Source organism: Sciurus vulgaris (assembly GCF_902686455.1).
Source record: "Sciurus vulgaris genome assembly, chromosome: 13".
In the NCBI taxonomy this organism is placed as follows: Eukaryota; Metazoa; Chordata; class Mammalia; order Rodentia; family Sciuridae; genus Sciurus; species Sciurus vulgaris.
This window is the reverse complement of record NC_136474.1, coordinates 50467251-50483878: the sequence shown is the minus strand read 5'-3', so window position 1 is coordinate 50483878 and position 16628 is coordinate 50467251. Positions and strand designations below refer to the sequence as shown.

The window sequence follows — 16628 nt, the reverse complement described above, 5'->3', positions numbered from 1 at the left end:
GAACATTTGACATCTTGGAATAAAAAGCTGTTTTCAAAACAGTGTTCTGGGCAAAGACTTGTCACAGAAATACAATTTGGCCATGAAAAGTAAATTAAGTGGATCCTGGGGGAACAACAGCACTGGCTTCATTTCAATGAAGTTGATTTTTTTTATAATTAATTTACTTGTTACACACGTTATCCACATTTGCTGGTAAAAAGAAATTGAAAAATACAGAGAGAAAAAAAATGTCTTATAACATTGCCAGTGTCTGTTGATGCTGCTACAGTGTGAAGTACAAATTTACATGGAAAAGTATCTGAATATTTATGATGCTGGGAATCAGTAAAGAACGGTGTTTAACTGAGAATGCTTTTGTAATATGTAAGATTCACTGCCTGGCTTCAATACTGTCAAGTCTCTTAGTAAGGATGGCAAAACATTTGTCCCTCTGTTGATCCAGTGCCTGGAGTTGCATCTCTAGGCTATGAGACCAAGAAGAGAGGTCATTTCTAAAGGCCTTAGAAAACTTCAGAACACCATAGTATGTGCTTGGAATAGTAAAAAAGAAATAGGAATTATTTTGTGCACAGCCAGTGTTATTTAATTTGTCCTTGGCTATCGAAGGAGCCTTGGCAGGATTCTGTAGTGGCAACACCATTGGAGTTTCCTGCAGTAAAACTCTAAGACTCCATCCATATTCTTTGTTGGGGAGAAAACCCCCACAAAATCATAGGCACTTTGAAAAGGAACACTGACCTTTTTAAGCAATGCGTGTCTTATTTTAATTTACTTTTAATTTCAGGAAGCTCCCACATGGTTAGTCTTGAGTAAGTATCAGAATTACAAGAGTTGCCACCTTTATACATATCTTCCACTTACCAAGCTGGAGTCAATGGTACCGGCTGGGTCACAAGCACCACTGGAACCTGTATAGGATTTAGAAATGTTTTCAATGCCTGGCAGTTAGTGGTTTCGATGTTTCAAGTTTAAAAATTCTGCTTGCGTTTAAAAATAGTACACCTCTATTTATGTTTTTGATAAGTGCAAAGTAAAGGAAGTCCTCCTGAATAATATTCATGATCCTCTATCCCAAAGTGCCCCTTTGTCACTGAACAACTCTATTCCCTACCCATTAACAAAATTTCATTTCTAATTGATGAAAGAAACTGGGGAGACTAAAATGTTAAGCCTATTTACTATCATCCAGAAGGGGGCGATATTGCACCAAGAGAAGGTCAATTGTTACAGGATTTATTTTTAAGTTTGCCTTTTAGTTAACCAAGAGTTAATTCTCCAAATATCAAATCCCCTTGTTTCCAACCTGCACTAAAGTTCTTTTTTTATTTGTTCTAATTAGTTACACATAACAGGAGAGTGCACTTTGACACATCATACATAAATGGAGTGTGACTTCTCATTCTGGTTATGCATGATGTGGAATGATACTGGTCATGTAGTCATATGCACGTAGGGTAATAATGACCAGTTCATTCTACTCTCCTTCCTACCCCCGTACCTCCTCCCCTAAAGTTCTTTATAAAATCAGTTAGTGCTGCTGCCTCCATCAGCATGGTATTACAAGCCTGATATAATCTCTTTTCCATAAATCAAGTGCTTGCAATGTCTCAGAACTCCTATTACACAGAGTTAGAACTGGAAACAGGTTGGGTTCAGCCTATTCTGAGCCTGGTTTTCAAATCATTTAAACAAATCCATGATAGTAATGTATTTTCTTACTAATTGTTTCTGCTTTTGTTTCCTCTTTGTCTCTGCCTCAGCTTCTGCTTTCTCTCTCTCTCTCTCTCTCTCTCTCTCTCTCTCTCTCTCTCTCTCTCTCTCTCTCTTTCTCTCTCTCTCTCTCTCTCTTTGCTGTTCCTTATTTTTCTCTAACAGCATAACTTTCTGCTCTTGTTCTCCACCCTGACCACACCTGGCCTTGGGATTCTCACTAGGACCAGGGGGGCTGCCTAGCCTTTCCACTGCACTGTCTCCCACTCCTGAGGTCCACGCAGGCAGTTCCTACTCTGGGATACCCTCACCTTTCAGTGACCCTCAAGCCTTCCCAGGGGAGAGCAGCCCCTCTGGATGCTACCTGCAAATTCCACCCTCAGGGAAACCTGGTCTTGAGGATTCTGGCTAGGAAGAATCTAGAAAATGAAGTCTGTGTTGTGGCCCTGTACCAGTAGGCCCTGGACACTGTGGCTCCAAGTTGTTATGAAGAGCATAAAGGGGTTTGAGGAAACCACATTCTCCTGGTGGAAAATCTGGGTCTCCTGGGTCAGCCTCATGGTCCCTCCTTTTCTTTTCTTTCTTTCTTTTTTTTTTTTTTTTTTTTTTTGGTATTGAGGATTTAATCCAGGGATGCTTTACCTCTGAGCTATATCCCTGGCCCAGCTTTTTGTTCTTGTTTTGTTTTAATTTTGAAACAGGGTCTCACTAGGATGCGGAGGGGCTTACTTAGTTGCTGAGGCTGGCCTTGAACTTGCCGTCCTCCTACCACAGTCTCCCAAGTCATTGGGATTATTGGCATGTGCCACTGTACCGGGCACAAATCCATCTTTTAACAGAGCAAGAGACCTTTGAAATCAACAGGGGCTCCTGGCCCACACTGAAGGCTCCCTACACCAGGGAACTTGGGAAGAATCACAGACAACTCACTTTCATTCTCAGGTCTCCATGTGCTCCTTGGCTCACTTTCCTGACTGCATGGGCTCCAGCGCACCCCAGGTCTCTCCCCTAGTGCCAGTGCTGAAGTGTGATGACAGTCCCCCAGGGGATCAGAGGCAGGCAAGGAGAAAGGGCAGAAGCACTGCACCCAGCCCTTGGCAAGGGGCCTGGTAGAAAGGCCCAGTACAGCCCATCAGCACTGACAGTCAGTAAGGAGAGCAGGCCTCACTCTCTCCTGGGCACAGGAGCCAAGAATGCTAGGTGAAGCACAGAGAAGTTGCTTTTGCCACACTGCTATACAGAAAACCGGCATGTAAGCCAAGAAACCCAGGTATATGTTACACGAGAATTTACAATTTTTTTAGGAACAGATCGTTTCTGGATTCCTTTGAGGATGCTTATGTGAATATGTGATGTATGTGCTTTCAATGGACTTGAACTGGGGCAGATAGGGTCAACTGGGTAGGGGTGACCATGGATGCTTGCAGCTTCTCTGTGTGGTGGGCTTCACACACTCAGAGAGGAACCAGCCCTCCAGCATCCTGCTGGCTTCTCTACCTTGGCAGTAGGGGAAGTCATAGGCTCCTGAGAGACATCTGTCACACCGCCGTCCTGTTATCCCCGGCAGGCATTCACACTGTCCAGTCACTGGGTTGCAAGGTGTTGGGTAGGATCCAAGGGCTGAACACTGGCAGTCTGGAGGAAAAGATCTCAGTCAGACTCAGGGCCTGGGGTGTGGAAGGGAATGTCTTTCCTCTGAACATCTTCAGTCAGAGGATATCACAGCATCCAGGATCAGACCCCTGGGGTGAGGCCACAAAGACTCAAATGCAAGTTCCAGCTCCACCTTTTATTAGACCTGGAACCTGGAACTACCTGCTCAACTTATATAAGCCTCAGTTTCCCCTCCCTTAAATAGGACTGACACTAGCATCTACTTGATAAGATTGTCATAAGTATCAAAGAATACTAGAAAGAGTTGGAATACCTACTGTCATAGTGAGCACTCAGGAAATGTTAGTGTTTGTTGCTGTAATTTTATATTCGGCCAGATTGGCTGGTGGCTGCTGAGGGTTTGGGGGATGCTTCTCACATACAGCAGCGGTGCTGTATGTGAATGACAGGGACAGCTGATGGAGATGTGACTGATTGAAGGATCCACTCTCACTCTATTTTCCCTGGGGGGGTCAAATGCAAACCACTCCAGCCCAGTAACTGTCCCCCTGTTTTTCTTTGTCCTCCTTTCTTCATATCTATTTCCTCAAGGTCTGGTGGAGTTAAGTAATCAAGGGAACAGTTACACAGGCAGGGCTGGGAATGGATGGGAAAGGCATCCCAGTATCCTTTGCCCACCAACCTGTTACCATCATCTTTGGCAAAGTGGGTGAACACACACTTGTAGGTGGAGAGAAGAGATTCTGGCCACTCCCCTCTTGGCTCCCTTCCCACCAAACCCTGCAGGACTGGAGTTGTTGAGTGTCACTCCCATTCAAATTGGGAGGACCCATGTTCCCGGATAGGTATGCACGGTGGATATGACCCAGCTAACTTCCTCAGCCAGAGGGTCTCACATCATAAGAAGGGAAGGAACTGGAGAGATCATCGCATTGGATTTCACCACAATATGGTGAAGTTCAGAAGTTAAGTGGCTCTCTCAGAGTCACCAAAGTAGCCTGTTGTAAAGGGCTTCTACCTCTGGGATCAGACTCATCTGGTTCCGAATACCAGCTGTACCACTTAATAGCTGCCCAGTCACAAGCAAGTTATTTAGATCTCTCTAAGCCTCAGTTTCTTCTTCTGTAAGCTGATATAGAACCTATCTGATGAGGTCATTGGAGAATCATCAGAAATGAGGTATGAAAAGCACTAAGCGTGATGTTTGGCAAAGAGGAAGTGCCCAGTATACCAAACACCCCCAGTGCGTGGGGAGATGGTCTTATACTCTTCCACACTGAATGAATGGCAGTCAATGAATAAGTAGTTTATATTCAGGGTATTCAGAAAAAAATATATATATGTATAAATATATGTGTATATGTATTTTTTTAACCTTTTTTTGCAAGTTCTCAAAAATTCCATACTAATTGGGACTTTAGTAAAGAAAAGAACTATACAATAAAGTCTCACTTCTGGTATTCTATTTATAGGTACCCTTGGGACGTAAAAAGCCCCACATGACTCAGCCTTGGAGTACTGAGCCCTTGTGGGGACGAGACCATGCTGTTTTCATGACAGGACAGGACTTAGTTCAGCCTGTGTGTGGTGATTTACCCTGAACGTGCTTTTTAGTAATAATGATAATGAATAACAGAGTTTGCCCTTGTTGTCATTGGAGTCATAAAATAAAATCTCACTAATGGAGGGGAACAGAGCTAGTTTTCTCCTTGACAAATTACCTGAGAACTCAACAGGCTGTGTGATTTGTTCAGAGGTACATGATTAGTGACAGATTCTGAGAACTGATCACCACCTCACCCTTCTATTTTATATCCATCCAACCAGTGGATATTGATTGGCAGTCTACTGTGTTTGATGACATCATGGCTAGGTGCTATGGTGGAGGTAAATACAAAAATATGTATTCCCTGATCTCAAAGAGCGGGAGAATCATGGGCATAATGTGAAGTGCTTGACCCCACAAGAAACTTGCCTAATGCCACTCCACCAGATGTCAGAAGGCAGCAGGACAAGGACTACTATTCCTGACTGCCATCCCTGTCAGTGTTCTCTCATGGCACCGGGCCCCCCCACTCCACCAAACCTGCCTGCAGAGATTAAGTCCATACCTAGTGGCAGGTTTCTGAGCAAGTGTTCTTGGCCTCTGTGCTGGCTAATTTTATGAGTCAACTTGACAAGGCTGTGGTGCCTAGATGTTTGGTCAAATACCAGTCTAGAGGTGCTGTGAAGATATTTTTTAAATGAAATTTACATTTCAATCAGTAGACTCTTGAGTAAAGCAGGTTATATTCCATAATGTGAGTGGACCTTATATAATCAATTGAAGGCCTTAAGAAAGAAAGATGGATGAACCCCAAAAAGGAATCTGCCTACATACAGCCTTCAGACTTGAGCTGCAAAATGAACTCTTCCCTGCTGGCTTCCCCTGCAGATTATGGACTTGAGAGCCCCCACAATTGTATGAGCCAAGTCTTGAAATCAATCTATCTCCCCAACCACCCCCACACTTGATTGGTTCTCTCTCTAGGAAATTCTAACACAGAATTTTGGCATCAAGAGGAATGTTTCTTGAGGAACAGAATCTTAAGAATGAGTTCTCTGATTTGGTTTGGGGTTTCTAGAATTGATTTTCCAGTTTGATTAGATTTAGAGGCCCTAATGACTTTATTTCCAGCAGTGGAGAGAGGACTGGTAGTCCATGGCTTCATTGGCAATAGAGATACAGACAAATGTCATTATTGTATACTCCTAATCAAAGCTTATAAGAGGCAAGTTTCCAAATGACCATGTATTTGCTAACGTAGAACATTTTTGTCCAACTAATGAGTATAACGAAGTTGGCTAGTCGTTCCTAAATTTTATTGAACAAGGTTCAGGAAGAAAAGGGAAGGAGTTCCAGAATTGGAATGTTTAGGTATAGCACAGCATAAATGACTTGAAAGTTTCTATATCTTTCCCAGAAGAAGCCCTTATCTCTTAGAGTCTCAGGGCTGAGACTATTGGAAAACAAACCCAGAGTTTTCATCTTGTGAGTGGTTGGCTCACAGGGTCAAATTCTCAATGTTGCTGTCAAAAATGGGTGCAATTGGGAAAGAATGGGATTCTGAATATTGGTTTGGAGATATATGGAAAGATCATATTGAAGAGAGGACCCCAAACCCCTAAATTCCATGAGTCTCATTTGCCAGTAGAAGCAGTCACTCCACTGGCATCTGAGTGGATCTGCTTTGCCTATAAAAAGTACAGTTTTGGTGAGATAGTTGCAAGACACTGCTGGCTTTCCTCTAGACTGTCCCTCCCACTTCCTTTTCCTTCTAGACTGATAACTAGATTCAAGTCCCAGCAAGTGCTGAACAGGAGGTACAAAGCGTGACCCATGATGAGGTGTGCCATACTCCAAAAAGATTTGTGATTTTTCAAGTTGAAACAGACACATGAAGAATATGTGTGAGATAGGTGCTCAGGGAGTAGGAGCTACTGCCATTGAGTTGGAAAACTTAAATGCAATGAGGGCCCTGGAGTAGCAGGGCCAAATGGTAGCACCTAACCACCAAAAGCAAGATGGGCATAGCTAATGGAAAACACAGTTAAAATAGCAAATCAGAATCGCTGACCGAGAGTCAGATGGTGCTGGCTCGTTGATCATGGTTATCCTAGACACAAAATAGGTAGGAAGTCGACTAGAGTCTTACTTATTCTATGTTAAGTGGAAGAGTTCCAGGTCAAGTGAACAAAAGTCTAACCTGAAACGGAGTCATGCCCCCTCAGCCAATTCCCAGTTTTCAGAGTCTGACTCCTTGAATAAAGAAGAGGCTAAGCCCTTTGAGGGAAGACTTCATTACATTGCCAAAATCTTATATTGTTAATCTTTCTCCCAGTCTTCCTCAAAGAGACTATATAGTCTTTTGCCAGGGTGAGTGTGCACTGAGGATAAGGAAATATTCAAAACGTTCAGGGATTACTGACACTAGCTCTGAACTGACACTAATCCTATGAGACCCAAATATAATTGTGGCCTTCTACTCAGGGACTTACAGAGGTCAAGTGATCAATGGAGTTTTAGATCAGGTCTTCCACAGAGTGCGTCTAGGCTTCCTGAACCTATCCTGTGTTTATTTCCCCCATTTTGGAACTTACAACTAGCATAAATATACTCGCTAGCAAAATCTTTCCATTGGTTTATTGACCTGTGGAGGGAGGGTTAACATGATGGGAAAGGCCAGGTGGAAGCCCTTGGATCTGCCTCCACAAGGTTCTCCAGAAGTGGGATATGTTCTGAATCAGCACCCAATATATGCTGCTGTTTTTTCCATTGCCAGAGTTCCTGGGTCCAGGAATCGAGGGGTGGAATTAGGAGTGGCACCAATCACCATTACCCCTAGTATCCCACTAGCAAAAATTTTGTTTCTTGTTCCTGCTTTTTTTTTATGTTCTGCTGGTCTAGAGGTCTTGCTTCCAGAGGGAGGAATGTTTCCACTCGAGGGGGTTGGTGACAATGATGTCATTGAAGTAAAAGTTAAGACTGCCACGTGGCCACTCGGGGTTCCTCATGTCTCTGAATCAACAAAGATGGGAGTACTTATATTCCTCTGATAACTAAGGGGAAATTGCTGTTCCACAATGGGGGTAAGGAAGAACATGTCTGTAATAAAGGAGATCCCTCGTGGTGTGTAGTATCACCATGCCTTTGATTAAGATCAATGAAAAGTCCAAAGTCTTCCATTCCAGCAAGGCTACTGATGGCCTAGACCCTTTAACAGTGAAAATTTGGGTCACTCCACCAAGTAAAGAACCATGATCACCAGAGGCGCTAGCTAAGGACAAAGAAAATAGGGAATGTATACAGAAAGAAAATATCAGCTATGACCAGGGGACCCATCACAAATATGGGGACATAAATGTAGCAAGTATTTCTTGGTTGTGCTATCTGTGTTTGTATCCATATGTACGTGAAACAAGTATCTTCGGTTTTTTCCCCTCTCTTCCTCTTATCATATAATGTTAGATGCATAGAACTTGTGTTATAGTATTTAAGTCACAGGACACCAAAGAGAAGTGTGAACATCACCCAAGGATTTCACATCCTCTTCTGGGGAAGGGATTACTGAGTTTTCAACTGTATGCTGGATAGTTCTATCACATTAGGTAGAATTATGACCCTGTGATAATCTTTATTCAGAGATTAAGTATGGTTTAAGGAGATATGTATGGGTACCACGTTGGTTGGGGTGAATTGTGTTGGTTAATTTTACAGGTCCATTTGGCTAGGCTTTGGTGCCCAGATGGCTGGTCAAGCAGCTGTTGAGGTGCTGTTGTGAAGGCCCATTTAAAATGAGATGGACTTTTATACCAGGAAACTGAGTAAAGCAGATGACCCTTCATCATGTGTGAGGGCCCCATCCAAACAGCTAAAATCCTTAAGAGAAAAAAAGACTGATATCCCTCTAAGAAGGAGGAGGAATTCTGTTTTCAGACTGTCCAACATTAGGTCTCCAGCCTGCCAGCCTGCAGATTTCAGACCTGCTGGCCTCTATGCTGGCATGAGCCAATTCCTTAAAATAAATCTCTCTCTCTCTCTCTCTCTCTCTCTCTCTCTCTCTATATATATATATATATATATATATATATATAGACTCATACCCTACTGACTTTTTTTCTTTGGAGAACCCTGGATAATTCTTCCTGCTACCTCTGCCCTAAGGAAAGTGAATGCACACAGAAGGCAGGAAGGGTAGCTGCCTAGTGTTCTTTGGCTGCAGCTCTGCAGCATGATGGGAGAGCACAGATGCTGGACCTCAGGGCCACAGAGATTTTCCAGGGCGCCTCAGAAGAGGCAGTTATACTCTGAAAGTGAAAACAAAGACTTGACCTTAAAAGCGCATCCCTTATTTCAAAATGGTGAATTACTCAACTTGGCATCTCACTCCTCGTTTCAATCCATCCATCAGTGAAGACTTCCAAACCCCAACATTGGCAGTGCTTTTCTCAGTCTTGGAAATACTCTAAGACTTTAGAAATATTTTAGAAATATTTTCTGTTCTTTGTCTTGGTCCGGATCTTCTGGATTTCCTGCAGTCGTTTACTCTTTTCCCATGGACTCCTCATTGTTTGTGCCCTCAGATATTTTTCCTCCCAAGGAGTATCAAAAATAATGCAGGCTGGATTTCCCTTATCTGAAATACTTGGGATCAAAAGTATTTTGGATTTCAGATTTTGGAATATTTGCACATACATAATGGGAATGGAAACCAAGTCTAAACACAACATTTACTTATGTTTCATATATGCCTATATACATAGCCTCAAGGTGAAATATTTTTAGTCCACCTGTGTTTTGACTGTGACATGTCACATGAGGCCACATGTGTAATATCCTACTTGGGGCATCATGCTGGCACTCATGAAATTTCCTGTTTTGGAGTATTTTGGATTTTGGATTTTTGGAATTGGGACAGTCTACCTGCAACAACAAAGGACTGAAATCTTGTCTGCTGTGCTCCCAATGTCTCCCAGCATCAAGTTGGTCCATATTGTATGTCAGGAGACAGTTGCTCAAGGAGAGCATGAGCAACCACTGAAATCCTCCTACGAGTCCTGACCTGAATTTGTTCTTGATATGTGTTATCTCGTTGAATCTTGCCATGTTGCTATGAAACAGGTATTACATGAGCAGTGCCGTCCTGTTTACCTTCAGTAATAAACTCAGAGAGTAGGACAACACTACCTAGGAAACATGCAAATTAAAAGTTGCACAGAGCTCCTTATTGTTTAAGGGATGATTTTATTGCCTAAGATTTTGGAGTTTTTCCTTCTGGTAGGAAACCAGACTGGCACCTCATTAGTCAAAGCCACAAAACCAACAATCAGTCCCACCATAGATATCACAATCCCACTTCTTTGGATCTGAAAACTAGATAAATTAAATCTACAGCAAACCCTAGGCCTTTCCAACCAACTGTCTCAATATTCTCTTAGAAAAAAACTGAATTTCAAAGTGAAGGGCCAGTTCAAGGCAAAATTGTACAAAATTTGGCTTCAGACTGCTCCCCCAATCAACACATGGTATTTTTAACCCCTGGAGATGCTGGGAGGCTCTCCCAGGACTATCTCAGGCCAGAAACCTCCCCCAGCATCATTTGCCATCAGCTAGGCACCCTTGTCCTTGTCCCTTGGCTGGTTTGCCCGACTTGGGGGACTCTGCCAACAGGGGAGAAGGCGGCTGGACCCTCACTGGCAACATATTTATAGGAACTTTCCGAGGGGAGAATATGGCATTATACTTAGAAAAGTCTGGAGTCAATTAATTTAAGGCAAACCATAAATCCAGGTCTGCAGTTGGCAAGAACAGCTTAGAAGTGTTTTTTAAACTCCCTTTAAAAAAGATTTTGAAAAAAATTTAAAGCAATAAAGTTGAAAGCCATAAGAACAGCTTTTGGCTAGGATACACTGGGTTATCTGATATAGCATTTTGAACCACATTGACTTTATACTGAAATTCACTGATTGAGCTATCCACTCCCATTTAAAAAAAAAAAAATCACAAAAGCTGTAAGAAAAAAAAAAAAAAAAAAGCCAAGTCAAGCACAAGAGGAGGACTAGCACAGGCAGAATCTTCCCAGAATGGCTCAAACCTGAAGCTACAAAGTGCAAGTTACACCTTGACAACACCCTACGAATAGGCAATGGTACGCCATTTCCTTCTCAGCTCGGAAAACAGCTCTTAAGCACTGGCAGTCTTCTCTGGCGCTGGGCATGCATTAGTTTGCATCAGTCCTCCACAAAGGCAGGACACCAGGCCAGCTGCTTCCCCTGCTGTCCTTGAATGGCAAAGCCAAAACAATGCTCTCATGGGCTAAGGATAGGAACAGACACTTCACAGAAGAAGATCTACAAGCATCAACAGATATATGAAAAAATGTTCACCATCTTTAGTAATAAGAGAAATGCAAATCCAAACTACCCTAAGATTCTATCTTACCCCAATTAGAATGGCGATTATCAAGAATACAAGCAACAATTGGTGTTGGAGAGGATGTGGAGGAAAATGGTACACTCATACATTGCTGGTGGGGTTGCAAATTAGTGCAGCCACTCTGGAAAGCAGTGTGGAGATTCCTTAGAAAGCTTGGATTGGAACCACCATTTGACCCAGCTATCCCACTCCTTGGCCTATACCCAAAGGACTTAAAATCAGCATACTACAGAGATACAGCCACATCAATGTTCATAGCTGCTCAATTCACAATAGCCAGACTGTGGAACCAATCTAGATGTCTTTCAATTGATGAATGGATAAAGAAACTGTGGTATATATATACAATGGAATATTACTCAGCTATAAAGAATAATAAAATTATGGCATTTGCAGGCAAATGGATGAAATTGGAGAATATCATGCTAAGTGAGATAAGCCAATCTCAAAAAACCAAAGGACGAATGATCTCACTGATAAGTGGATGATGACACATAATGGGGGATGTGAGGGAGGGCAAGAATGGAGGAAGGAGGGCCAGTATACAGGGAAAAGAGGGGTGGGAGTGGGGGAGGAAAAAATAACAGAATGAATCAAACACCATTACCCTATGTAAATGTATGATTACTTGAAATCACTCTAGAAAAAGCCAGTTCAACCTATAAAGTAATTTTTGCTAATTTTTTTTTCAACTAACTGAGTAGGAAGAATGAAAACATATGGGCAAAGCAATGGAAGACCTGTAATTCTCAGGAGGTTGAGGTAGGAGCATAGCAGTTTCCAAGTCAGTCCCAGCAGTTTAGTGAGACCCTTTCTCAAAATGAATCACTTTCAGGCTGCATTTTTCACAGGGTGAACTGCACACTTCTTGAAGAAATGTGTTTATTTCTACATATGCAGCATTTAGTATTGTGTTTGGCATATGTGAGGTACTTAATTTTTGGGGGTGATTATTACTCCCATTATAATGAAATTAATTTACCACTTGAAATTCTTTCTGTAATAAGGTAGAAAACAAAATAAACTCCACTGATGTCACTTTAAAAAAAACAAAAACAAACAAAAAAAACAATGCTCTCCCCCTCCCTCATCCACTCCTTCTGGATGGAACTGAGGAACTGTAAAGCAAAATGGGAGAGACGGTATTTGAGCACATGAGTTACCTGCCCCTCTCTCCCTCCACTGGAGCCGTAACTTTGAAACACAAACAGGATCCAGCAAAGGCTGATCATAAACTTTCATCACAGGGACAAGACAGTGCTTCCTGGTGGCCCTCCAGCCTTCTTCTCAAGTGAGCAAGCCTTACCACTTTCAGGCTTCCAGTGAGGTCAGAAGGCTCTGGGAGACCTTTGGAAGCTGTTTTAGTCAGCTTTTTCACTGCTGTGACTAAAAGACCCAACCAGCACAATTGTAGAGGAGGAAAAGTTTATTCAGGGGCTCAGAGCTTCAGAGGTCTTAGTCCACAGACAGCTGGCTTCATTCCTTGGGGCTTGAGGTGAGGTGGAACATCATGGTGGCAGAGTGTGGCAGAGGGAAGCAGCTGACATGATAATTAGGAAGCAGAGAGACTCCACTGACTAGAGACAAATATATACCCAAAGCTACACCCCCACTGCCCCACCGCCTCCAGTCACACCCCACCTGCCTCCAGTTACCACTCAGTTAATCCCTTTAGGGATTAATCTGCTGCTTAGTTTAAGGTTCCCACAACCTGATCATTTCCCCTCTGAATTCTCTCGCGTTGTCTCACACATGAGTTTTTGTCTCACATCCACATAACAGAACCAGAGCTCCAAATGAACGCTACTGAAAATATGAGAAGATAAATTCTTATTTTTAACAAGTCATTAAAAAGCTTTTCACGTCAGGTGTCAGCTTCTTAAAAAGCAAAAAGCTAGAGTTAAATCTTAGGAGGGTTTCCTAATCTCTCATAGGATCTGAGAGGACTGTCTTTGTAGAGAGCTGAGAACTGGACTCAGTTTGACCACCCTACCGGAGCTGTGGCATCCTGATTTTGCCATAGGAAAAATGTTCTCCCACTTACCCCAGGCAAGCTATTCAGATGAGTTGACTTGTTCCTACCTCCATGGATGTAGGATGACTTGGCCAATCAGAGCACTGACTTTCAAGGCCATGTGACTCATCTTTGTGGGGTGCCTTTTCACTTTACAGAGGCAATAGGGGTTAGGTATCTTACTACTCGGTTCTTAATTTTGTCTGGGCATGGATCTCTTCGTATTTATCCAATTTTGGAATTCATTGAGCTTCTGAAGTATACAGATTGTTTTTCATTAAATCTGAGGAGTTTCCAGCCATTATTTCTTGGGCTATTTTTCTATCCTCTCTCTCTCCATTCCTTCTGGTACTCTCATTATAGGTATGTTAGTGCACTTAATGGTGTCCTGTAATTCTTTGTAGTTCTCTTAATTACCTTCATTCTTTTGTCTGTTTTCCAGATCATATAACCTCTATCAATCTATCATTAAAGCTGTCCGTTCTTTCTTCCACCAGCTCAAATCTACTGTTGAGTCCCTCTAGTAAATTTTTCATTTCAGTTATTATACTTTCAACTCCAGAATTTCAAATTGGTTCTTTTAAATAATTTTTACTTTTTTTGAAATTCTCTATTTGGTGATACATTGTCATTATGCATTCCTTTAATTCATTAGGTGAAATTCCCTTTAGTTCTTCACACAGATTTGTACTAACTGCTTTGAAGTCTGTCCACAAAATCCATCATCTGATCTAATTCAAGAGCAGTTTCTATTGCCTGCTTTCTTCCTCTATGTATGGGCCACAATTCCCTGTTCCTTCAAACATACATTTTTTAAAAAATTGTACCAACTGTAGCTACTAATTTACCATCGCCACCAGAATTATTGTTGTTATCATTTGCTACTTGATTGTTTATTTGTTTAGTGACATGGATGAACTAATTCTACCAAGTATGATTTTCTCTGCAAAGTTCAGCCATTGATGTTCCTAGTCAGATTTTTTTCTCCCTTGTTTTTTTTTATCTTCTGTCCCATCTACTGGTTGAAGCCATTTATTGGTTGCAAGTTGTGCTTAAACTACCTTGGTCAGTTAGAACTTCTGTTTACCTTTGGCTGTGTGTTATGGCTTGGAGTTCAGAGAGGTTGCTCCCTGCCCCCATACTCAACCATGGACTATTAGTTAGATTCCCCTCCTGATCACTGCTGGGATGGCACTGTTTTGGGCATGCATCTAGTCTTCTGGCCAGAGATGACTAAATTGTAAGCTTGATTCCTTAGGAGTTGCCACTGCATCGGGGCAGCTCATTGGCTCAGTGCCTGGTCAGAAGATGTGCTTAAGCCCCTAAGGTCAGATAGGTTCCAACCTGGGTTGATGGGTTTGTGTGGTTTGTAGTTTTTGAATCTGCCCCATGTGTTTCTCCGATTGCCTATAGCTTAGCACATGCATAGATTCTTCCCAACCTCCAGAATCATCTATGAAATCAGGAAGGCTCTTCTTGGCTGTTGCTCTCTGATTATCCTTATTACACTTCTGGCTGCTCCACTATTACACTTGCATTGGAGCGACCAGCCTCCTCTTCACTGCTACACACCAAGGTCTTCATTATTCTCTGCAACATCCTTGAGTATGAAGTCCTCTACCATGTTCAACATAATCAATTCCCTCAGTCAAATCTGCAGAGTTCTTTGTCCTGACCGATCTTTGCTTCTGGGTAGAACCACTGTCCCCCAGAGTTGGAGGTGGGAGAAATGACATCTCTCTTCTTACAAGTGGGCACTGGAGGAGGTGTCAGCTCCTGGTCATGTAACTGGTTTCTCAGCTTGCCCTTCCCAGCATGGAACCTTCACTCTATGAGCCAGGTGAAACAGGGGTGATTGGCACCTCAGTATTCTCAGCCTCCAGAGCCTAGGATACTTCCACCCTACAAGGGGGTGGGGTTGGCAGGGAAAAAAGAGACCTGGCTCTCTCTGCCGAGCCTACCTGGAATACAGCTTCTGCACAGGGCTGCAGAGGGATAAGAAACAGCAGCCTGGCCCTCCCAGAATGAAACCACAGCCCAGACCGAGGAACTGGAGAAAGAGAGTCCCTATCTTCTTGACCACATATGCCCTGGAGCGTCTACAGAATGGAGGTGGGGTAGGGCAGGTGAGTCATGGGGTGAGTGGACCGTGGCTCAAATGGCACAGGTTCTTGCTCTTCTAATATTCAGATTTTCAGTATTTTTTTTCCATTTGCCACATGCTCTTAGGACAACTTACAGAGACTTAAAATGATTTTTAAAAACATTTTTAGCAGTTAACTTTTCATTTTGCTGGAGAAAGCATCCACTGAGTTTCATTCTGGAAATCCCACCTCCCTTTTGCTTTATCTTGAATATACCCTAGTACTTTCTACCTGCCTTATAATTAATTAGTTTTGGTAATAAATAAATGTGGAAAAGAGTATTCTTTTTTAAAGTTATTTTAGATGTTAATAGAATAGACCTTTATTTTGTTCATTTATTCATATGTGGTGCTGAGAATCGAACCCAGTGCCTCACATATGCTAAGCAAGAGCTCTACCCATGAGCTACAACCCCAGCCCCAGAAAAGAGCTTTCTTCAAATGTTGTATTATTCTTTACCTTTGCATCTGTACACATGCCAATGCGGTCTAACTGCCTGGTCCATATGAACTACTTAGTGGGAATATTTGTAATTCATTCTGCCAAATGAGTCTGGAATGGTGGCTGGGATAGAGGAGGAAAAATGAAAACTTTTGAGAGAATATTCACAGAATATATTGCTTTTGCTAAAAAGACAGTAGTAGCTACATAAGAATAATATGAATGCAGTGAATTATGTAGAAAATTAACAAAAGATACTCTTGTCCATTCCTTGTCCCCAAAAGTTTACATTTAACATATAATCGGGAAGAAAAAAAAAAAAAAAAAAAAGCATCTTCCCTGTGAGAGCCTCATTATAAATATTTGATAGAGGAGGAAGAGGTGAGCTGCCTTCCCCACCCCTTCTCCCCCTGCCTTCATCAATCAGAGCTGGTCTTCACTACCCATAATCGTGTGGGCTCCCGACATAAGCCCCCTAGGGTTGGCCTGCAGCAGACATCTGAAAGGGATGCCTTCCTCCCTTCCCTCCTGTTAGCTCTTCATTTCGTCAACAGGACTCTCAAGAACTCCAGCTTAAAACAGCAATGCAAGCAGTCCCCAGCTTCTACTCCAAAGCTTCATAATTTGGGGTATCGTTCCATAGAAATAGTATATACAAGGACGATTACTAAACCAGACCACAGAGCCAGGTATGGCACAGAGTCTACCAGTAGCATGATTCACACAG

At 42.4% G+C, this 16628-nt stretch overlaps 1 protein-coding gene across 1 annotated transcript in view; it reads right to left on the bottom strand.

Annotated features, from left to right (window-relative positions):
* The window catches only part of LAMA3 (laminin subunit alpha 3), a 248463-nt gene that overhangs the window by 137731 nt on the left and 94104 nt on the right, over positions 1-16628 (bottom strand). The window contains 2 exon segments of the mRNA XM_079108746.1: positions 865-911; positions 3211-3348. Of these exon segments, the coding sequence (XP_078964872.1) occupies positions 865-911; positions 3211-3348 (185 nt within the window).